Source organism: Apteryx mantelli, chromosome 3, assembly GCF_036417845.1.
Source record: "Apteryx mantelli isolate bAptMan1 chromosome 3, bAptMan1.hap1, whole genome shotgun sequence".
Classification (NCBI taxonomy): Eukaryota; Metazoa; Chordata; class Aves; order Apterygiformes; family Apterygidae; genus Apteryx; species Apteryx mantelli.
Genome location: NC_089980.1, coordinates 131038098 through 131063058, shown reverse-complemented (window position 1 = coordinate 131063058; position 24961 = coordinate 131038098). Strand labels below are relative to the sequence as shown.

At 41.9% G+C, this 24961-nt stretch overlaps 1 protein-coding gene across 4 annotated transcripts in view; it reads right to left on the bottom strand.

Moving 5' to 3' along the window:
• KLHL29 (kelch like family member 29) overlaps window positions 1-24961 on the bottom strand; it is a 383688-nt gene that overhangs the window by 294219 nt on the left and 64508 nt on the right. For all 4 annotated transcript variants that reach the window (XM_067294846.1, XM_067294843.1, XM_067294845.1 and 1 more), the window contains one exon: window positions 23316-23422. Coding sequence is in view for 2 of the 4 variants with exons in the window: in XM_067294843.1 (XP_067150944.1) it covers window positions 23316-23422 (107 nt within the window). In the remaining 2 variants the exon portion in view is untranslated. The remainder of the gene's footprint in view (window positions 1-23315; window positions 23423-24961) is intronic.

Sequence of the window (24961 nt, the reverse complement as noted above, 5' to 3'; positions counted from 1 at the left end):
AAGAGACAGCACAGCGCATTCGCGGATTCAGATGGTTCCCGCGGCTGCTGCAGCCCCCAGGCATAGCAGCCTGCTAGCACAGCACGAGGCAGGACGTACGGACCAGCCTCTGCAGCAGGCAGCAGTCCTGCCCATGTGTTTCTTAAGCTCACATTTGCTTCAGGAAGGGAGAGATGCATGGAAAGACGGATCCAGGACAAACATAATGCCTCATAGCTGACATAATGCAGCAGTCATTTTCAAAGCTTTCTCCTTCCAAAATTATGGTGACTGGATGGAGGAACAGACCTACTTAGAAATATTCTTTTCCTGCCTGTAATTTATAAGTCAGTCTAAACAGCAAGAAGACGGTCTTACCTCTTACACCGTAAGAACTTACTTCAGAAATGGAAGTTAGCAAGCGACAAAGATATTTTTATTTTTCCAGTCTTGAGATGTACAGCAGATCTCAAATGCCATTAACATTGCCACATGCGTTCACAGTCCAGCCCACGTTCAAAAGAGGCTGAACCTTCCAAGAGGCTGCGGCAGGTCACCCCAGCAGCCGTAATGCACTTCCCCAGACCAAACGTCAAAAATCATGGAATAGCTGTCAGGAATCTGCTCAGTATGGAAGCCACAGAGGGGCAATCTGGGTCTTCTCACTAAACTATGCTGAAATCTTGCCAGATTTCAGGAGTACACATGCCTCTGCAGATGGCTGCATGAACATTAACGATAGGAACAATAAAAGACTCAATTCTGATCATGTGTATTATCAATATGTGTGTGTGTGGGATCATTTGACTTTTTTTTTTCTTTTTTAATCTATCTAATGGTAGTCATCAGATGCTTAGATTTCCCTCCTCCTGCATTTGTTCAGTTTTATGTTACCTCAAGCCAAAAACATTTTACCTGTTTAATATATTACAGTCCAGTGCACTGCAGAGCAGACAGGATACTTCCACAGTACTATGTAAACCAAACCCACATGTTAAGTAAAACAGGGACCCAATGCAATGTGTGTCCATCCACAATCGTTCAGCTATAGGTATCACTCCCACATGTAGCACATGAAGAGATGAAGATTCCCTCAAAGCAGCTGAACCTTAATCCCTGCTCCCAATTTCAAACATATGCATTAAGGAAACACTTCAACCATCAATGTCTGCTCTCCTAAGGCACACTTCTTGTCTGTAATTAGTTTCCATTGGTCAAGTGGTTTTGCTTCTATATACCAGGCTATAGCAGTGTTTTAAGAGATGTTCTATGATTCATCCCTAACAGTCTAATATGATTTTTTTTTTCTTAATGCAGAATAGGAAGGAACAAGAGAAAGAGGAGAGAAGGGGGAGAAATTGCCTGCAATCATATTGTTACACTGTGCACAGTTTATGGCTGGCACCCCTCCAGTTTGCAGTTGCGATAAGAAATGTGTAATCCTATTATACGGAGAGGAGTCAGAATGTACAAATAGGTCCTGGAAATAGGAACTTCTCCTGTAAGATTATTCTTTTCACCATAATAGTTCTGCAAGTAGGTCTAGACAGTAGCTCTTCACTGTTCTCCCCACTGCTAAAGGAAAGCCAACCGTCAAAACAATTCACCACACATCAACTGGTATTTTTGCACAAGACAAAAGAAGTTGCATTGTGTATTTACTTACAAGTGTAACATTAACTAAAACAACAGCTACAAGTCCTCGTGATCTGGCATGCGAAGAGTGTATTGTGCTGTATAAAAAAGAGATCCCGGTTTACACTAATACTACAGCATACTGTGAGGCTGTCAAATCCTGTGCACTAAGCAGTTTTTAAGAAACACTAACTGCTTACTGGCTACAGGAGCCACTACTCATGGCAGTTTGTGTCGCAGTTTCCTTAATCAGAAAATACAGAAACCATTTCCCGAGCCCGCTGTTATGCTGCTGCTGAAAGCACATTCTTTTGCTGCACATATAAAGCCAAATATCACCTACAATGTAAGCTGGCATTTATGTGTAGTTAAATTCCTGGCTAATTCCAGCCTGACTACCTATTTTTCTCATTTGCTTCGCATGACAGCACTGCATTGCTGTGGTTATGACTCAAAAAAGTGGCTATGCATTCCCTGACCTCAGACACAGACCTAAGTCCTTTTGGCTTAGGCAGAGAAAATTGAAATAAGGGACAGCACTCTCTTGAAAGACAGTCACCTTCTGCATGAGGATCTTGGCACCAGCAGGATGATGAGATCCATGCCCAAGTGGCTGCATTCAAGAGTGAACGAGGTCACCATTTAAGCTTATTCCTCTGCTATCTGACCGAAGAGTAAGTTCCTCGGAGAGAAGGGCTTTTGAAGTGCAAAATACTAAGAAAGATGGGCTTTTCTCAAGGCAAAAAAAAAAAAAAAATCTACAATCATGTCAGGCAGGAGTAAAGGACAATGGTCCTTTGATTGCAGTGTAGACACAAGCACCATAAACTAGCTCAAGAAGCACAAGGGTAAACTAGCTTATTATGAACCCATTAGACTGTGGCTGGAGTATTATTAGCATGTGAACTAGCTGTTTAAAAAGCTAGATTGGGTATATTTGCATTATACTGCAATTATTTGTGCGACTACAACGTAGACATTCTCAATAAGCAACAACAGACGCATTTAGCATTCTGTCTCCCAACTTCCAGCAGCAGCAGAGTTCACAGGCAGGAAATGTAATTCTCTTCAGAGCAGAAAAGGGAATCAGCAATGAGAAAGAGAAAAAGGCAACATAAATAGTTCTGTTAAAATCAAGACACACTCTACATTTATAGACGTACAAAGACGGTGACTAAATGGCATCCTAGGTCAGAGAAATACACACATACTTCCATTAAGCTCAGCAGGAGGACTTGTGTACGTAAACCAGAATTTAAACATACTAAGTAGCTAAGGTGTTTTGGTTTGTTTTCTTAACCTTAAGTAATACTCTCCCATTAAGAACGCTGAATTCTGGATTTTCCTAGCTGCTTAACAACCGGAGTATCAGATAAAGCAAAGACTGAGGGAAGTCTCCTCCAGCTGACCCTGCCGTGAGCAGCAGGGTTGGACCAGGCAATCTCCGGAGGTCCCTTCCAACCTCAGCCATTCTGTGGCTCTGTAATAATTAAATAATATTTATTTCTTACAAAAAGGTGTAAAATACCAGTGAGGAAATCAGATTAAAAAAATTCTGTCAGGTTCGAGTGGGCAGCAACACATGTATTGCAATCCAATTAACGAACAAGCTTTTCCACATGTTGTTGAAGTGCCTTGTGTGCCAGAATACCTTCCCCTGACCTGATGAGCAGCGAATTATCTGTTGTAGTTTGACTCTGTAGCAGATTAATTAAAAGAAAATGGCACAATAAAGAGATGGAAGGGAACTGTACAAAAACTGCATAATTTTCACATTGATATGCACCTAGTAGTTTGCAAAATCCTACAACGGGAAAGAGGTGAGTAATTCAAGTTAGTGAAAGAAAAGAAAAAAAATCCAAGTGCCACTGCAGAGCTCGTTCAGAAAGAGCCAGGGGATGGCTGGCAGGTGGGGAACGATGGGCCAGGCTGGCTGCCGCCCCGGGGCCGAGCTGCAGCGTCACGGCCGTCGTGACTGGAGCCACCCACTGCGCGGAGATGCTGGTGTTACCACCAGGAGTGCAGGCCAGCAATGATGTCCTCTGCGGATCCATGTGACACGCCACCGTCCCCAGTGTACAACCTCGACACCACCACGCAGGCAGCATTAAAATAAAGATGCATGCTTTCCAGCTAAGCTGGATCCCCTATAGAGGGATCCCCTACAGCTCCTCTGTACCTTCTCATTTTCGTGAATGATCTACTGGAGATTATTAGGTAGCTTCAGGAGAAGCTGTCATACTGAAGGGAATATAGGGGAGAAGAATTTCTGGACAGTAACCACATATTTTCTTTAAAATACTTCCATCCTGGCTTTGGCTATGCAAGCGTGGTTGCGAGCCATCGCCTACCTTCTGCTGGTTTCTGTGCCGAAGTTACATTGCTGCTTCTTTGGTATCTGGCCGACGTGCAAGTCACCGATGCCATTAGCAACTCATAGCTATGGAGAAAATTGAGTTTGCTCTTTTGGAGAATCCTTCAGCTAAGATAAACTGTATCGCCTCTGTGGTCTACGTAGTACCTTCTCGCTCGCACACCAGCATAAAATGCACATGGACAAAAATAAACCAGCAAATGGGGCTTCAGTGTAGCCTACTCACAAGGGAAGATCCTCCCACATCTTCTCTATCATCTCCTGACAACGAGGCTGGCGGTTTATTGGGAAATTGCCTCTGTAAATGTCTTGCCAACACAGAAGGGGCTCTTGGTAGCTGCAAAAGTGCTTAAGCTCTGTGGGAACAAATACTTCCCTTATACAGTGCCAGGGAAGACTTTCCCAACCCATCTGCCACAGCTGGCGGTGGAGGAAGCTGGGCTCTCCCTCGCCCCAGCCTTGCCACCCAGTCAGCTCCCAGCAGCGCGAGCGTGGGAACACGCTCCCTTCTGCGGTGGCAGCAGCTGCCGAGGACCTTTCAGTGTATTTTACACCCCAAAGACTATTTACTTAACTTTAGTCCACAAAGAACGCTAGAAAAAAGAAAGTTGTTTTCGCAGCCACAGGTGATTCAATGAGTCATGTCACACCAGGACAGCCTGAAGAAAAGCAAAAAAGGATCACACACTCTGACCCTACCTGTGACCTTTTTCTCTTCTATGATTTCTTCCGTGTGTTGTCTTGTATTCTGTAAGTATGTATTTTGATCTTTATTTTAACTGTAAGGCACGTGATAAGCAAAGGGTGCTAGGATAGACAGGTACTTACTGGCGGAGGGAAAAGATAAAAACTGTACTAACCATTGCGAAAAGAAAATATGTGAGCTAAAAAAAACTTTAAAGAAGATCAAAAAAGAAGTCAGTAATTAACAGAAGATTTCCTGTTGACCAGTTACGTCCTGAGCAATTATGGTAATAACAAGCAATTTTATTCATTCCTTTTACATATATAGGGAGAAAAAGAAGATAAAACAAAGGCAGAGAAATACCAGAAAAATTGTTCAGATGAAAGCACTTTTTTTTCAAGCTATATTTCCTTCTGGAAACAGTAAAAACAGAGGTAGTTGATTAAAAAGCCTACTCCTGTTCAAATTGCCAATTGGAAGACTTTGGTCAAAAAAAACCCTACGAAGAAATCTCTCTGCACTCCCCAGCCCCAACAATTCCCCCTTCTCCATCAGCCTCCAGACCAAACATAGTACAACAAAAGTCTACCCAAAAGAATGCATCAGTTGTATTAGTGCCAATGCAGTTTTCATAAGGTTTATTGTTTGGGCTAGTTTCACTAAAAGAGGGCCCAGATATTATACGTGGGGCAAAAGGATGCACGTATTGACAGCTATAAAGGCAGACTGCCTGTTCTCCTGTGATCACTGTATCTTACCTCTCAACTGAAGATGTAGTTAAAGCAACTACACTAACCGTCACAAAAGCTGACATCTTCCAACCATTTCTACTGGCTGGTTATGAGACACTCGGTTGTTGCCTGGTCTGCAAACTTTTGGCAATCAATTCAGTTCTGTGAACATGACCAGTCAGTCAGAGTGGGAAAATTTACCATCGCAGTGTGCTACAGGGACAGCTTAGACATTCCCTAGCTAATAAAGGAGGAATTATTTTATGGTCCAAATACCGGGCTGGGGCTCAGGAGGTCCCAGCTCCATCCCCAACACCAACATAAAACTTCCTGGGGAAATGTAGTGCTTGCCTCCATCTATAAGGACACTGCCATACCAAATTGAAAGGGACTATATAAATATCTAGGTAGAATAAAATGATACAGTTTTAAGGACTATACTGAACGAGCAGTTCAGGGCTTGAAGTTCAGCTCTCTGTGAAGCTTCACTCTCAAATCAGAAGCAGGAAACCTGTCTGAAAGCCACTGTTGGATTAGGAATATTTCTTAAAACTCTGTAGGAACACGAATCAGTGCTGCTGATCTGCACATTCTTATAGTATGAAGGGTTCTAATGCTAACTGAATTTCATTGGTCGAGAACAAATATTTCCATGAGCAGATGTTTCTAAATTAGGATGCTTTTTTTAAAAAAAAAAAATGATTGAAAGGTATTTTCTCATGCAATTTTAGTTCTGATCCTACACAGTCACAAAAGTTCTTCTGATAGTATTGTGGAAGAACATAGAAAGAAAAAGAATAAACAAACAAATTGAGTGTCTGCCCAGAAGATAAATGTTTTGAATAGAAAAAAATAAGAGAAGAGGTCAAATGATTTGACCAAGGTCAAAAAAGCAAGGCAGTGGCAAAGCTAGGAGTAAAGGCAAGCACATGATTTCACCTCTGGATTCCAGAGTTGGAGGCCAATGACTCATCCATTAGACCTCCTGTTGTCTTTCAGATATTTACATTTCCGAATACACACTCCATCCTTTAAAACAAATAAATCTTTCTAAATTAGAATGAAGACATTCAAGTTCTATGTCTGAGAGGAAAGATGGTCCAGTAACTAGAAAATCAGCTTATTATAAGTGATATGAGGCTCAAATCTATTCCTTTTCCAACAGCCTTTGGCACACTATGCAAATTATAGGAAGTTATGCATCCAAACAGATTTCAGTAATGAAGCTTCTGATCAGTCTTTGCCTCAGCTACATGTCTATAAAATAGAGATAATAGTCCACTACCCAAGATTAGGTTTTATCAAAAGTATATGAGCAAGTCTAACGTGATTGATTGATCTGTAGGACAGCTACACCCTAAACACTGATAGAGGTTAAGAACAGTACTGCACAGTTGTGATCATGTAAGGTAGAATGAATGCATTTTAAAGCTAAAATAGAAATACAATCATTTTAGATTAGAAATGCCATTCACAGATGGACATGCTCATACTCTCTGCTCATTTCCAGTTTAGAAGAACGTGACAAGTGGAAAAGAGACAATAAAGCGACAGAAGTGACCAGCAGTCTTCCTTACCTCTAGCCCTGCCCTCCTCAAAAATTTCGAGTGCTTTCTGCACTAACGCACACGCACACACAATGCGGCAGCTGTTGTAGCTGCTACGACGCTATGAAGTGCTTATGGATGATGGGAGAGGAGCCTCCTGCATCCATCTACACCCATCATACTCCAGAAGTTCAAGAGTTTCCCACTCCAGACAATTCTTAGACATGTCATAACAAAAACCCATCCACACAGCCAAAGACCTGCACGGAGCCAGCAGTAATTAAAATTGATCGTTTACAATTATTTTCATGGGCATGTTCAAAAAGAAACGGTGCCAGCTTGCTCAGTCCTCAAGGCTGACAGACCTTGAAATAGACTGTGATCTGGTACTACGTGTTCCTGGGTTTTAAGCGTTAAAACATGGTTTGCAGATCTATTCAAGGTCCTACGGGCAGGCCCTACGACGCTGCCATTCAGCAGGCAACTCGTTCCTGCAGTCAGAAAAATACCCGAGCTGTCATCAACAAATCACATACAGAATTGGTAAGGAAATGCATTTCTAAGTTTAAAATTGCTGATGTCTGTAATGACTGAAAACTATTGCTATCTGGCTAGGATTCAGGGCTGTACCAGTGTTAAAATTTCTTATTCTTGAATGTTAGTGTCTTTTGAACTTGAGATTCTTTCCCTGTTTCCCACACATTTATATTAAGTTTTTAATCAGTAGCTTCTCTTTCAGCTTCACTGGTCACTACTGATGCTATTTTGAGGGACGTGAAGAGGTTTCTAAGGTGCAGAGTAGCCTGAAGGTTAGCACTTTCCAAGCTTCAAAACTACTGAAGAAATTACATTTACAGGGGTACAAGAATGAATAGAAGTCTAAAATGAACAGAAGAAATGAAGGTATTAGGAGTGTCACTTTCTGGAACACTATTTACTTATGCAAGCAATTTTTATGGAAGCGAACATCAACTATTCATGATATCAGCCTTGATCAATCCTGTCCCTTGGAAACTTGCCATAAAAAGCAAGAGCGGCATGTCTTAGGTCTATAAAACCAAAATTTGTAGGCAGTCTATATGACCAAGAGTGTAACCATCGCAGAGATAAAGCAATCTCACACCGAACAGACTGCAGATCCCTCGGTATCAACCTGCATATTGCTCCTTCCTTCCCCGCCACTGGAATATTGATTTTTACAGTACACACCGTGAAAACATTTTCAACAGGTATCCTAAAGAAAGAGGATGGTAATCGGATCATCTGCCACCCACTATGCACGGTCTGTAGTCGGAGCTCAAAGCTGGAGCTAAAAGGAAGAGGTGGCGGAAGATCCGACTTCTTTTGTATTAATCAACTCTCAGCACGGTTTTCAGCCGTAAGACTTCAAAGGAACAGATACTCCCACTTTGCTCAAGTAGAGAAACGCCTGATAAATATGTTTTCCTTTTTATCTTTATCATCTAGAATGATTTTCTGTACCGTATGCAGGTATGATGCTGTGCAAGAAACAGCTGTGTGGTACAGTGAAAGGAAAGGGTTATGAAGCATTACAGAGATCTCGGGCAGGGCTTGGGAAATACCCGTCTTTCGGAAATTTAGCAAGAGAAGAGGAGGCAACCAGTTTAAAACAACCAGAGTGCTCAAGTTCAAACGTCTTCCTGACAGCCAGTGACACCAAACTGAGCTGAAAATATCACCCCAGAGTTTTTCATATTTTATCTGGGGTACCAGCTTTTTTCTCAACTGCATATTTACCTGCGCTGCATGCTTCTCGCACAGTGTTCTTGTGCATAACCAGAATCACACCCTTTCACCCCAAACCTTCCCACTTTCAAGGTTTAAAGGCAGAAAACAGTCATGCTTCCACCTCAAATTTCAATCATGGTCCTTTCCAAATTTGCATTATATCCCAATTAAGCCACTGATGACGGCAGGAAAGGCATTAGGAGCCTGGAAATCCGCGCCCCTTCCCCAAACAGCTGCGCTTCCAGCCCCGTCTTTCCGCGCCCCACGCACGCAGCAGCGAGAAGGCTCCTCTCGATGTAACGTTAGACCCAGGCTCAGCGTCGCCAGCTCCCGGAGCAGCTCTCCGCGCACAGCTGCGAGCGTGAGCTATTCAGGAGAGCAGCGGGGAGCGGCGTCTCCCGCCGAGCGCCCAACGAGCCAGCAGCCTTGCTCCCCGGGACGCTCACGGCGAAGACTCATTTTGAGTCCTGCAGTCTCTACGAGTTGGGTTTTGGTTTTTTTTTTTTTTAATTTCCTCCCCCCTCAAGAGTTTTCAAAGTTATCTGGAGGACAGAACTCAAAGGTGCCTAGCAGGGAAATAACTAAAAAGCGCGGCAGTCCCGTTTCCTCTGATTTTATGGCCCCTTCTTCCCACTTTGGAAAGCTGGGTCTGAATTATCACAGCTCGCCTTTGCGAAAACACGTTACAAACTTGTACCAGCTCGTCAGGGACCTTGGCTGAACTCGGACAAAGAGGGGGAAAAAACCGAGAAACAGGTTGTGGGAAAGGAGGAGGGAGCTATGAGAGGCGGCACGGGGAGCAGCTCGGTCGGAGCGGAGAGGAAAGCCCAGTCTCCTGCTCCAGTCACCCAGCTCCTCTTGCTAGTAAGGAGTTAAAGGGGGTTTGTGTTTAAGTACCTATACATTTAATAAGGTCAGAAGGGCAAGGACATAGCTAAATTTTGACTGTTTTAACTACGTAGAGGTTTGCATTCCCCCCCCCCCCCCATTTTAAATAGGAAAGGGGCATTTTTGCCGTAGTTGGCCTGGTCTGAGAATATCAGCAAGGCAAGGAGCACTACCACCTTTTATTAGTCCAGCTGATAGAAAAAACAGACAAGCTTTCAGATACAGATGTCTGTAGACATGAACTCTTCACAAGGTGAATACCATTGGTCTTTAAACATATATACACACACACATACACATGCATGCATAAAAACAAACACTTCCAACCTTGCTTTAAAATCTGAAGGATTTTCTCAAGTCTGCACTGCCAGTAATAAATATGGCTTTTTTTTTTTCTTTTTTTTTTTTTTGTGGTTGGGGGAAGAAAATCACAGCTGGGAAAATAGACCGTGGAAAGACAAGAGTAGCAGAAGACACAGTAGCTATTATCTCCCGTGATTATGTAGAAGTGCTATTTCTTATTCTGTGCCTGACTCCTCTTTGACGTTCTTTTCACGCACCTTAAAAATGATTTTAGGTAAACGAGGTCATTTTGGAGTTTGTATGCTTCTGGCCAAAGTCTTCCCTGCCCCTCCCTGAGTGGGGGGGGGGGGGAGAAAAAGAAAAAAAAATGAAGCAGCAACAACCAAAGAGAAATAAGTTTGCAATTGTTTATTGTTCCCTTTCCCCCTTTCCTAGTGCAGATTCGGAGCAGTTCCTGTAGAGAAGGTATACACCCACACAACTTTCCAGGTGGAAAAAAATAAAAATAGTAAATATATAAAAGCAATTTCTTTACCCTTTCTTTGCTAAGTGACTGGATACAAAATCTGTTGCGGCTTCACGGACAAACACACGCAGAGCTTTTGGCAGAATGGCAAGATTTTTTGGGAGGGCACTGCAAGGATTTGATGGCTGTCTTATCTTTCTTTTGTATGCTCAGCCGAGTCTGCATAACCTAATAGCATTAGCTTACTAACAGATAGATTAATAGGTGCGGGGGGAGGGAAAGCGAAGAAAAAGCCACTAAAACACACTCCACCTACACATCTCGCTACTAATCATAAACTCAGGTAGAAAGCAAATTACTTCTCCTGGACCAGGAAAAAAAAAGAAAGAGAGAGACAGAGAGAGAGAGACAGAAGGAGAAAAAGCACCTATTTTCATCTTTTTCTAGAAATCATCATACAAAAAATAACCTTATACTAATCGCTGCATTTATCAATCCATGACAAGAAAAGAGAAAGTGAAAAAAACAAGTCAAGAACTGCCACAACATCTTACAGTTGGTAATTTCAAAGTGATAAATATAATGCTGGTCTCAGACTGCTAGAAGGATTAGATTTAGCAGTAAAACAAGAAGTGCAGTTAACAGTTGGTGTTGGGTCTGGTGTTAGGATTAGAAAGCACTGCTAATCACAAGAAATGTAAAAGATTAGGAAGTGATGGCTGCCAGTAAGGTTTATAAGAGCATTTAAGTGCTGAAATTCATTTTGGGATTAAAATTCCTCAAGTCCAAAAAAAAAAAGGAGGAAAAAAAAGAAAAAAGGAAAAAAGGTAGAACACAAAACCAGCAGCCAGTTTCACTTGCACTGTCCACAAGTGATTCTCAAGAATTAGAGACTTACAAAGACTGCAAAAGCAAAATGCATGTCATGTCTTACACTGAAGGCTCCTAGGAGAGTTTTAGCGAAAAGAAGTAAGCATTTGCATTATGGCACCTAGGAATTAACTACTGCAACCTAAAAAAAACTATGAAAACTGTTGGGGAAAGAGATTCTGGTTACCTAATGCCTGCCTAAACACAGCGTGCACAGGTGGAGTCACAGCTTTGAAAAGGCAATGTAACATGAATCATGATGGCATCTAGTGTCTGCATCCTTCGCAGTAGTAAGGATAAGATGACACCTTAATTTCCTTTGCAGTAGCATGAATGAGATGACACTACGCAGTCGGATTCCCTGGCTCGCTTTGGTTATGCCAGGGAGGTCTCTGTCAGTGAGGACGGAGACCTTGGGCAGCAGCGTCCCCAGCGTGGCGGTAGAACATCTCAAGGAGAATGAAGGCCCTGGCATGGTGCGATGGTTCTCCCCGACCTGATGCGTGGTCAATGGTTGTTCAACAAAGATGCCATCCAAAAGTTGCCCCTCTCCTACAATGACCATCCCAAATTTTTCTGAAGGTTCAGAGTAAGATGAGGGGTGACTGATTCAAGTGCTACAGCATGATTCACTGCTACTTTTCCTCCTGTGCCTCCAAGGAGCCCAAATGTTGATTCAGTCCCATCTCTTTTCACTTATTAATTTACCTCCTGTAAATTAATCTGGGCATTGTTATTCAAGGGGTTAGGGAATGGCTTGGAATAAGACCATTTCATCATTTTATAGCACTTCTTTCAGTCAAGTGCTCCTGGTGCCTTTACCTGGATTTTTAGAATCTGTAAGATTTCACTTTCCTTTTGTTCCCCAAAATGAACATTTTCTCCAGACGCTTGTAGCAGAAGCAGAAATCACCATCTTCCAAGAGTTATAAAACAGTCGTATTAAATAATAGAGGTGAAAGCACTGTGTATGATTTCTGCAGAAGTCTTTTCAGAAGAACAGATAAATTTATTCACTGCATTATGGAACAGTTTGAGAAAACAAGATCATACAATGTACAGCGCCTCTATTTAAATTGTTTCATTTCTATTCATGAGTGCTCTGATTAGATACACCGAAAATATCATCAGTAAGAAATAAATAATTCTGCCAAATTAATAGTTGTTGATTTCTTTTACCTGAAAATGTAAGTAGCATCTCATTCATACTAGATAAAGTGGCTGTAATTTGGATGCACTGATCTTGTTGGCTCAAGCCTATGCAGCACACTGAGACAGGTATTCATCTACATTTTCTTAATATTAAACATCTTCTCTCAAAATGACACAAAAGTTATTTAGTGAGTTAAGTTTGCCTAATACATGCTTTGCTTGGAAAGGTTTAGTAGCCAAGTAGGTTTCTTTGTTGTTGTTTTCCCCAAATAGTAGGTTGAGAGAAATAAATTGCTCCGAATGTAGAGCTGGGATTGGAAATGGTATTTTAGGGAATACGGGAAAGCCTTCTGTATCGGACAAAATTCACCTCAAACTCATCAACTGCCTTTTAATTAATAACGTGGCTCTGCCCCAGAAAGGAACCAGCCAGAAGGAATTACCATTAACATCATTAGGTGATGGGAGTTACTAACCAGCCCCAGTCTGAGGGTTCTCCAGTACCTCACTCCTGTAAAGTATTTTGCTGGAGAAATGTGGAAAACGATAGATTTGTGCAAATGCAAGAGAAGAACAGATTATTTAGCACAAAAGTCCAGCTAGTATTTTACTTGTACAATAACCACACTCTAAAAACATGGAGCTAATATATGTTTTTGATAGATATTGCAGAATGATGAATGCAGTATGCCTGCTCAGCTTACGAACATGAGAAAAAGCCCTCTACACTTTTGAAAAATTCATCCAGTTTGAATTGACAATGAATTATTCTCCTAAAAATCAAATATAATTGCCATAACATTTCAAAAAAACCTAAATGCACAGCTGAATATCTGAAGAGCACCCTGTTTGCAGAGCAGCCAAGTGATACACCTCAGAGAGTTACTGTTAGCTACTGCAGGCAAGATAAATCAAGAAAATGCTGGGTTGAGGTGCAATTTGACAGTTATTAGCAAAACAGGAGTAATTTGATGAAGAAAAAAATCTGACAAAATCTCAGTTCATAGCAACAGATTTGGAAGCCTATTTGCACATAAATTGGAAAAAACAATTCTGGCATTAGAAACTGATGAAGGAGAAACAATATACCCTAAATCCTAACATATTTGAAATTATTTTCTTTGATTCAAGGCTGATAATCCTGTAACAGGCAGTAACTAAAGAGTGGCTTGCCAGACTTGCTCTGCATGTTGAAGAGCCTGCACAGTTATATATGGATCTAGGGCCTTTCCAACATCGGAGTAACTGGATTTACTGTGATGCACACCTTTGTTTTTGCCATTTGAAACGTCTACAGCGCACAGCACATTCGGTTGTGTTTTAAAAATTAGCAGCATAAATATCCCCTGGTGCACAGTACACTTCGCCAGTTCTGGCTTCCCCTAAATCAAGCATACAACCTATCATCTTTTCCTGCTAGATATTAATGGCAACTCCATTATTCATGTCCAGCCTGCGCAGATTTGCCTTTCACGGGGAGGTAAAGCAGCACATGAGCAGGCTTATGGCTAAGCAAGGGGAGATTCTCTTCTTGCCCTGATCTTCCTACTGCAACTTCACTGCAATCAGAGATGAGGTATTCTGCATCTTTCAGTTTATGTGAACTGTGCAAAAGGCTTTTTAAGAGAGTCCTACAAGCATTAAAAGAACATCAGAAAGCCTTTTGCATTCTTGAAGGACTGGATCTTCGTGTCATCATAATTGCTCAGGGTAAATGCTTTTGTCCACACATTGGTAAGAAGACGTACTGTTCTTTACTGCATTACATTTAAACATATAAATAAAGAGGTATTTTTCATGTCATTACACCAAACTCTTTTACATACATACAAGGGGATTTTAGAGACAGTCTTCTTTTCTGTTTATCACTGAATTTTCACACTCAGTGCAAAATACAGTAAGAGTGAAACCTTCCCTGTGTTTACAGTACCCACCAAGCGCTATTTCAAAAACAAATAAACCAACTTAGATATGACTTAAGCAGCACAATCTGTTCTCCCATGGGGTTTCTTCCTTCTCTCCCCTTCCCCCAGCCTTTCGGTTCAGGAGGACAGGAACATGAAAACTAAATGGATTTACGCTTAAATAATTCATCTTTTCACTCGCATCAAACTAAGTACTAAAGTTCATTCACAGGGCTAGCCAGATTTAGCTGATTCAAGTGGTATTTTAAACAGCAGCCTGGAGAGCTAGTCACAAAAGGTTGAGAGGAAATGCTGAACAGCTGTGTTGATGGAGCTGTGACGTGTGTTGCAACTCTACCTAGTCTCACAGAAGAGAAGGGGACGTGCTACTGGCCCGACCTACCTGCTGTCTTCATCCGAACGCGCACTCCTGCCCAAGAGATGCTCCATGAGTGGGGTGAGCTCTGGCACGAGGGAAAGCTCAGACAATTATACAGGCTGAGCATCTTTTTCCCTGTCAAGTGGTAGGAAAATAGGCGGCGACATAATGGGTCTTTAGAAGAGTAACTCACCCATGGTAGACATCCCGATCCTATGAGCCAAGTCACCTTAAACTATGATCTCATGGGGATTCTGGAGTGCAGTGATGGTAGTGACCCTCCTCCTCCGAAAGCAACCAAGAAGGATCCTTAAGCTGAAATTTCCTATATTATAATACTAACAACAACTAATTACTACTACTAACTACTATTCCCTTTCAGTCTAATCTCCCAGTCCTCCGTATGAGCTTCTTAAAAGTAGAAAGATGATGGTAGGGTAGATCTCTATGAAGCACTCAAATTTGTGATAGAGTAATTGTGTCTTTGGTTTAATCAAGTTTAAATCAATTAAGAGTTGAGGATTTGGGTTGTTTTTTTTTTTTTGTTTATTTGTTGGAGGTTTTTTTGTTTTGCTTTGAACATCCTGAGAAGCAGAGAGGATGGAAGACTTCTTGCAGGAAGTCTAGCAATATTCCTGCATAACCTTTGCTACAGTTATACTTCAGGTCATGCTTATTACGCTAAATAAACTGTAACAAATTCATGCAGTTAAAGAGAAAAAAAAAAGTCTATGAACTTGGAATTTTTTTGGACTCCTTTAAAAGTCAGAATCTAAAACTTTTAATTTTTAATGTTGACTGCTCCCTGTAAGAACACAAGCGGTCTCTCTCCTGCACATGGCTATCAACGTGCTAGAGGAACAGTCTGCAAAAGCAGCAAGGAAAATAGGTCTTTCATGCAATTCAGATCTGTTCTCTGATTTACTTTTTTAATATCTAAAGGCAAAAACCACCACCAACTTTCCTTCAACTGGACAAAGCAGCAAAGAAAGAATAATTAAATTTGAGGAGACCTTGACAATTGGCAACAATTTTAGCTGTTTTGTCTATGTAGGAACTGGTTTGCTGAAGTGAAGAAAACACTTTGCAATGTGGAAACCTTCAGTGGGTTAGTAACTTGCTACTGTACTAGAGATGAATTTTTGCAGTCAGGTTTATATCTTCAAATTCACTGAAGTGGAGATTTATTGCAACAAAGACAGAGAAAACCACTGGAGGGATGTGTTGGAAGTGGAGCGGGACAAAAGAAAAACAAACACAGAAAATATCATTTTCTTGGATTTGCAGTGCAACCCTCACTGGCTTATGCAAAATGAGTCTATGTTTCCAGTCTAAATTAATGTGGCTGCTATTATTTAAATACTATTATCTAAATCATACAAACAACAGATTTGGGGAAGATTTCAGTTTTGCAGGAAGTGTTTTGGGTGAGTTTCATTAGGTAAAGGTTGAAATACCTTTATGAAGTATCATATTAATGACACACTTACTCTTAAGGATAAATTTGAGCAAGCAGAAAGTTGCTGTTGCTTATGCAGTGGGAGCTCTCTAAATCAAACATGTCTAAAAATGTCCTCGTTCTGAAGCTGCATGTACCGGGCATCCCATCACAAATTTATGTCCCCGCACTTTGCAGAATAATGATGTTCATATACTCACATAAGCTTTCTGTGAGCAACACAGACTCTTCCACTTGGATGATCTTCCTACATAAAAGTTAAGTGCCTTAGTCCTCATGTGTGGAAGCCATTCTAACCCAAAACATACAATTTTTTCTGTCTATAATGCATGCACATAAATGCATGCACGATGAGAAAATGCGAGTCAACTGATTCTGACCAAGCACTGTTAAAAACAAAGAGACAAAACTAACAACACACAAACGAGAACCATAGTAGAGCCCACCATCGTAACACCACGCCTGTAGTAATGCCTACCGAATTGCAGGGTCTGACCTTTGCTGATGTGGAAGATAGCATTCACTTCCTTCCTTTGTGAAACAAATACTTTTTGTAACCTCTTTTCAAGTTTAAAAACGAAATTGTTCTTATTGCAGCCTGGCTGACAGTGTCAGTTGTGGAGAAGCTCACTTCCAGGGGAAATGGAATGTAAAAACAGAGATGCTATGACCTTAACAATAATCCTGTTTGCCTATTACAATATATTTTCCTATCATAACAAGGCAAAATCCCTTGTGTTCTGGTCAGAAAAAGTCATCTTCCAGTAAAAGCATACTGTGATCAATAACATTTTCTTAATATATTATATTATCTCTCACTGAAACACTTTTTCACTTGGCATTTCAGACTGCCTAGTAGGGGAAATTCATGACAAAACTCAAGATGGTAAATGAGATACTGCAAATTAATTCCATCCAAGAGCGATCTTTCCTTTCGTGAACAATTTGACAAGCCTGTGGCGTCTGACTTCAGCAGAAGCTTTCTCAGCTTGCAAATATACATGAAATAGAAGAAACTGCTCCAGTGCCATACCTGTCTTCACTTTAGCCTGTATAATTTTGTGTTGAAATACATTATAGTTTAAACAACTAACGTTGAGACCAGAATTGGTGGGGTATGCTTTAAATATCAGTTTAGAAAATGGATTCATAAGCCTCCAGGACCAATTTTGAAATACATATTTGAAAGTCATAGTCCAGAGCAGAGCCGAGTTCAGCAATCCTGCACTTCTGAAGCTGTTTTGCCACTGAGTTGTCTGCAATCTGATGCTGAAAACGATGGTGTGACAAAAACGCCAGCTGAAGGGTCTCAATTTGGTACCGACAAAGTTCAAAGAGAGCTTTGTCACAGTGGGCATTATAGTAAAGCACTTCTCTATCCATGTGCCTGAAATTACTTTTGCGGAGATGAGTAGCAGCTTTATTCCCCCCTTGGCGTTCATGTCATTCTCCGGGCTGAAACAGTGACCCGGCAGCACAGCGAGGAGCGGAGCCCATCCTTCCTGCCTTCAGCTCAATAGCCCATCATCATTTTAGCAACAGCAGCTGTAGATCCAACTGCATTACCGAAAGAAATTGGTATGCAGCATTGTCCAGAAGGGCATGATCCTGCAAAAAGACCCAGAAGCGTGCAGGATGTTGTCAATAGGATTACTTACATGCATCTGATCTCTTCAGGATTAGGTGTAGAATCACTGCCTGTATTAATATTTCAGCATAAAGAATAAGGGACATGCAGCTGTTGAATATTCATGCCGTAGCAATGCTTTCTATATGAATTCTTTAGCAGAAACATGCAAAGTCTGTACCCATACCCTGAAGAGTTTACCAGCCAAAGCCCCAATTAAAGAGGTACTTAAGTATGTACCCTATTTTGAGTGCACGGGGCAGTCTCGGTGACTAATTGCATTCCTACAGTGAAGAATGTATTCAGTTTTCTTTGCTTAATCAGGACTCAGGTTCAAAACAACACAAAAGAAATGGGAGAAAAAGATGAAAATTTAATTTATGCCTGCAATTTCCAATACCTCATTAGGTCAGAAACATGTAAAGTAAAAGGCTAAACACCTCTACCTAAAAAGTCATTCGTAGGAGACAGACGATCTGCTTAATTGTGGAAGAAATGCATGCAGTGGAGAGATACAGAGTAATATCAGCTGATGGAATAAACCCAGGAACAAGAAGATACATTTGTGAGAGAGAAGGAGCAAAAATGAGACCGGTCCCATTGGTAAGTAGAAGCATACACGACATTATAACAAACCGGATGGGAAGGTCAGAATAATCAAGAGCTTTGAAGGAGAGGACAGAGTTGCGATTTTTTGTTTTTGTTTTTAAACAAAATAAATTAGGCAGCAAGTCTCCAAGTAAATGAGCACTTATAAAATAGCCTTTCTAGGTGAATAATTTCTTTTACGATTAATAAAATCTGCAATCTGAGTAACAATGTTCTGATGACTTTTTGCCATTTGCAATTATCGCTCATCCCAGCACCGAAAACTCATTATTATTAGAGCTGACAAAAAATGTTTAACTGCTTCCGTGAAAGGACTTAATTTTTAAAAGAATCAGATGTTCTGAAGCTTTATTTCTACTTCCAAATCTTGAATGTGAAAAATAAGGGCATCCTAGCAACCCTCGTGTGCGTCTCCTTCGATTTCCAATGAGTAATTTGGATAAAAGCATCTAATTTGTACGGCAACACAAAACATTAGAAAGTACACTTCCCTGGTTTAAAAGCAACCTAATAAGAGTATGGAGTTAACATATCGCCGTACGACTGCAAGCATGTATTTTACACCATAAACATACACATTTTGCCTTTTTTAGAGCCATTTTCTCCTGAGGAACTGAAAGCATTTAACGGCTACCGTAGGTCTCGCAGCACTCTGGTGAGTAAGAGTATATAATCTCCGCTTTAATGGCACGGGAGGCGAGGAGCGGACATTACAAAGGCGGCTGGGGCAGCGTTAAGAGCAGACTCCATGCGCAACGCCAAGCTCGGGGACTAAATCCCGGCTTCCCTGACACGCGTTATCTATAGAGAGAAAGCAAGGCAGGCAGTTTTGCACCAGCACCTATGGAGATATTGGCGTTAACATCGCCTGTGTCTCACTGCACCCTGCTCCCCACTCCACCAGCAATGTTATATCCACGCCTGAAGGGATTCGCCAACGCAGGCGCCGTTGGAGGGACTCAAACACGCAGGATTTGATGGTCGTAAGCATCGGTGCTTAATGAATGTTGATCCAAGCTCTTTAAAAACACCGCTCTGCCACCCCGAACGATCGAGCGAAGCAGGGGACGGGCGGGCCCGACGAGCCGGGCTCCTCTCCGGGGCACGCAGCGAAAGGAGAGGAGGCGGCAGGCACAAGGCACCACGCGGGCAACGCCGACCAGGCGCGAGGGAAAACCCATTTTCGCAGGGAGGGCTCCAGCACTGCAGCAGAGAGGCTGCGGCGTCTCCATCCTCGGAGATGCTCACACCTCGCCCAGACGCAGCCGCAACCCCCTCCAGCTCTGAAGTCGGCCCTGCTTCGAGCAGGAGGCTGTGCTCGGTGACCTCCCGAGGTCCTTCCCAAGCTGAACGAGCCTACGGATATCATACCAAATACCAGCGAGGTTATGCCTTGGCTTCTCTGCTGCATCCCAAAGCTCATCGCAAATTCATACAGGCAGTATGACCCCGGACTTCTGCGACTAACTTCTATTTCATTTTCCTTGCTCCTTCTCCTCAGAAGGATGAAATGGAACAAGCCCAAATCTTTGCTTGAACGCACATAAAACCCACCAAAACGAAAAGCAAGACACAATCATTCTGTTCAAGCACCTCAATGCGCGTGGTCATTTGAGGTCTCGCTTTGAGTTTACATACCCTCCTGACCCTTTCTCCCCGTAAGAAATACTCTGAAAAGCAATCAGTCTGCTGTGCCGAGCGCGCCACTGTTATTAAAACAACCGCATCACGGCAACAGCTCTCAGCTCACTTCTTTCATTTCAGAGTCCTCCCCCCTGCACTTTCGTACGAGGTGCTGCATACGGTGAAAACTGCGCCAGAAGAAACGGAGGTTAAGCGCTTGCCTAGCTAAAATACAAGAACTGCAATGGCACGCGACTGCCGCGATGCATAGGGCCGGGGACAACATGCCTAAGGGCCTTCTACATCCTTCACCAAACTAAGCGAGTTTAAGGGGAACAACTGAGCGAGGAACATCCAAAGACGGGTAAGGCAGACAGGCGGATAAAGTGGACACGCAGCCCATCTCCGGAAGCAAAGTCCCTCCTAGAACTGAAGCCCTTTCTGAACAACTTTGCACTCTTAAGAGAAGCCTTAATGAGGCAGCCTAGACTTCTCGTGCCACACCACACACAAATAGACACACTGCAAGCACTCGGTATGCTCTGCTCCAACAAACATGGGTTTTTTTTACAACCACATCCCAGGCGTGGTGCATTGTTCCAGAAAAACACTCACAGACATACCACAATCCAGCAGAATAACTTCATGATAATTTGATATGCAGCCCGAGACTACCCTCGGCATTACACGCTGGTTTGGACTGCGTGATGCCGCAACAGATCACAAGCTGAACTTGCGAGACGTTCCCCACCACAGCAAGTGAATTAAACTGTCACTCAGCACTGTATGAGTTGCTCTAGCAGAGCTGCTTCTTCACGAGCTCTACAACAACATTTCTCTGAATTAAAAACAAAACGCTATGCTGCAAGTTAAAATCTTCATCCTCTTTTCTGTGCACTTGCTCTTCCTCTCTCTACTTCTCTATTATCTATTTTTTCCCCACACTCACTTTGTTTAACCCTCTCTGCTCCACCTGCCTGATCAACGCTTCTTTTCCTCCCCTTCTCAGTAGGTACCAAACCAAGGAGCTTGCACATGAGCTCCAGCCATCCTGGCCAAACCATTAACTATGGTCTGAGCATTGAAAAGCTGATGCCCTTGGTCCTTTCCCTATATCCACTTACAAATGAGCTAGTCAGCAAAGCGCGCAGGAGCACAGGAGCATGTCTCGTCTCCCCAAGGACCACGCCATCAGCTTGGCAAGCTAAGGCTGAGACAGTTTTCCCGCGTGCCCATCCTGGGAATGTCTCCCAACATATATATTCTATTCAAACATAGGAAAAACAGACATGTTATTCACTGGGAGAGCTACTTAAAAAAAATATTGGTGAACATTTAATTTCACTACAAGCACAATACAATTACAGCTGTTGGTATCTGCAATTTACAACATTATATACACATGCAGGGACAAACATGAAAAAAGAAATATAAACTAAAAGCCTTATTCAAAATTTAGGCTCCATTTTCAGCAACAATTTCATATACATATTATTATATATACTATTTATGATTTTTACATTGGCAGCATAGAGAAAAAGATTACATACACTTACCTATCCACACTTGTGCATACACGCAATTTCCTATTTTATCATGAACATTCTAATGATAGGAATTGAAAAACATTTTTAAATTACCAAAGCTACATTGAAAGCTGTAAGCCAGTTGCTCAGGGAAATACACCCATGGAGACTGTTCCCAAAGCATAGTGTTTTTACTTACACTTGCGAATATGGTACAAACACATTTATGGGAAAAAACTGCCAGGAAGATTACGATGAGGATTTGTTGGGGCTACCAAGGTGTCCAACACGGAATCTTGGGAGGGAATAGAAAGCACTGGAAATCAATCTGAGCATGGGAGCAGATAGCACAACAGTGCAGAGAAAGAGTAAATAGAGTAGAGGGAAAAAAAGGAAAAAAAAAGAAGAAAAAAAAAGACTTGCTGGTCTTGGCAGAGAGCACGTTGAACATGAGCCAGCGTTGTGCTCTTGCAAAGAAGGCCGACCACATCCACCCTGGGCTGCACGAGCAAGAGTGTTGCCAGCCGGTCCAGGGAAGCGATCCTTCCCCTCCCTTCAGCACTTGTGAGCTCTCCAGGACAAGACATGGACATACTGGAGTGAGTCCAGTGGAGGACACTGGGGGCTGGAGCACAGGATGTACAAGGAGAAGCTGAGGGAGGTGGGTCTGCTCAGCCTGGAGAAGAGAAGGCTCAGAGGAGACCTCACTGTGGTTTCCAGCTACCTAATGGGAGTGAGCCTATTCTCGGACATGCACAGTGACAGTGCAAGAGGACACAAGCTGCAGCAATGGAAATTTAGATTAGAGAAGAGGAAAAGGTTCCTCATGAGGGTGGTCAGACTGGGAACAGGGACCCAGAGAGGTTGTGGAGTGTCCATCCTTGGAGATATTCAAAACCTGACTAGACACAGTCCTGAGCAACCTAATTTAGTTGGCCCTGCTTTGAGCAGGTGGTTGGACTAGACGATTTCCAGAGGTCCTTTCCAACCTGAATTACCCTGTGATTCTAAATAATTGGTTGGGATAAGCAAGAAAGCTGGTTAAAGGAGGAAAAGAATGGAACAAGAAAGCTGTAAAATGGCATCAAAGGCTGGGATTAGCTCTGTGAGCTGGGCTGGGGTAAAAGTGGACTGGGGTAAGAAGCTAGGAATGGGGTGAGAGAAGTAAAATAACAACAGGTTGAAAGAAAAGAGGGCAGCAGAGATCAAAGTTGTGAGGAAGAAAGGGAAAAAAAAAAAGATCCAAAATCCAAAATTTGTGTCCATTAAATTGCACTTTCCTCCAATACCTGGAAGGTGAAAATCCACACGATTCCTTCACTGATGAAATCAAGTATTTAAGTCAAGTTTCCACTCTGATACCACATAAAAGAATTTGGGTTGGGGGGAGGGGAGAGGATTCGTTTCTCATAGAATATTCTCATTTTTAATACAAAAACACGCATATATTTGTCAGTTTAAAACTCAAAATAATGGCTATACCTGAATAACTAGCTTACAGCTTTTTACAGTTTTATAAAATATAGGCCCATAAGCCTCCAGTGAGGCTGTGGAGATACAAACTTTGCTCTGTCCTGGAGCTGTACCACCAAATGCAGAGACTACTGCTGATCAGCTTTACAGCACTAGCATTCACCTTACTACCTTATTTTTCTATTGTAACTCCAAAGCTCAGCTGCACGTGCTCTGATATGGATTTACTGCAGTCACTGAAAGGGAAAGCGTAACCCACATTGCGTTTGTGTAAGTGGACAAGAGGTCATAAAAGGAAAATGAAAACACAACCGGAACAGATATCTGCACACTTACCTTATGATGTCCAGAATCTGTATTAAAACCAGCCTCAGGTGTAACAGTCAGTAAACAGGACAGCAAACCCTTGCATTTAGCAGGAGGTTTCTGGGAAGCCAGATTACCTAGAAAGAGTTGAAGAGAATTATTTTGGTAGGTGAAGATGAAGTCACCTATACTTAATAAAAATAGCCTTCAAATGAGCCACAGCACAAGGAAAAAATAGCTCCACAATGGGAGATGCTATACGCCACCATGATCGGCATGAAGAATTTAATCCACTGAAGGTGACAAAAATTTGCTATGAAGCATGTAGAGTTCAACACTGGTAGATTCTTAGGGTTTAGCAAAGAGCATCTAATACCCAAGATAACATGGTGTTAACCCTCTAATCAAGGATGCAGAGGAGACCAGAAAGAGCATAATATTTCGCTTAATTAGTTGCTATCAAAGAGAGGACTAGTTCAAGCATTTGCAAAAAAGAAGCAATCCAAGACTATTTAAAAGTTTAACAGTGTTACAGAAGTCTTTGGTAGCACAGGGTTTTCCCATGAAATAAAAATAATCCCTGGAGATAAATTTAAGGAAATATATCTCATTTTAATGCCCAGAGTAAAATGACTATTCATTAAAGCAAAGCAGTTTTATACCTACATTCTCCATCTCAGATTTAATATATATGAAAGTAATCTTTATGACAGGAAGTGGCATGTAATCCTGCAAGAATGAACTGCTGTCATTATCTGAGAATCAATACCATTTTTTTTTAAAGTGGCTGTAACAGTACCTATTGATTTCACATTTTCAGCAATGGAGTTTGAGGCTCTACAAAGAAGATTCTTACAACAACAAGAGAGCTTCAGATGAATAAATGAGTTGATATAAATTAATTCGAAATTTATAGTGCACTTCCCTTGAACAATGCAACCAGGGCTTCTCTCCTTTTGCCTCAACTTAGGCTTTTTTCATTTTATATAAAATATACGTTATGTATAATTATAATATTTTGAGCTGATAGAGTAATACTTCACTAGTTCTACCTACAAGCTATAGAAATTTTACCAAGGAAAACATCTTCGTGGAAGGCCCTGCAGGCGTAGCGTCACAGATTATTTGCAAGACATTTGCTATGTTTAAGGAGCCTGACCAAATGCAAAAATCCCTTCCAGTGTGAAGGCACAAAACCGACTCGGCGCTGAAGACCTCACAGGCCAAATGGGTACGGTTCGATGGGTATTGAAGGTCAGGATGGCAACGGAAAGGAATAGAAACAGCAGTTCACAGAAGAACTAAATACTGTATCCAAGGTCACTCAGCAGGTCTGTCCAGCCATGAGCTCCATTGAGCCATGCTATATTCCTTTAAGACAGTTTAATGAAACTGATAAATTCTTACTATTATTCTGTAAATGAAGCATATAGCAACTTCGGCTTGATGAGCTGATCAAATGGCTCATGCTGCAATGAATGATCTGTAATAAGAGCTGACTGCAAGGCAAGAGGTACCATTACCCACGGGGAAAAAACAAGAGATCACACCAGTAAAAAAGTAGTTTGAAGGGATGGGATTAAGGACAGCTGACATCCCCAAAGGAATGCCATTAAGAAAACAGACAAAACATTTACAATTTTTAGTCCTCATTTCACGCAGAAAATCAGATCCAC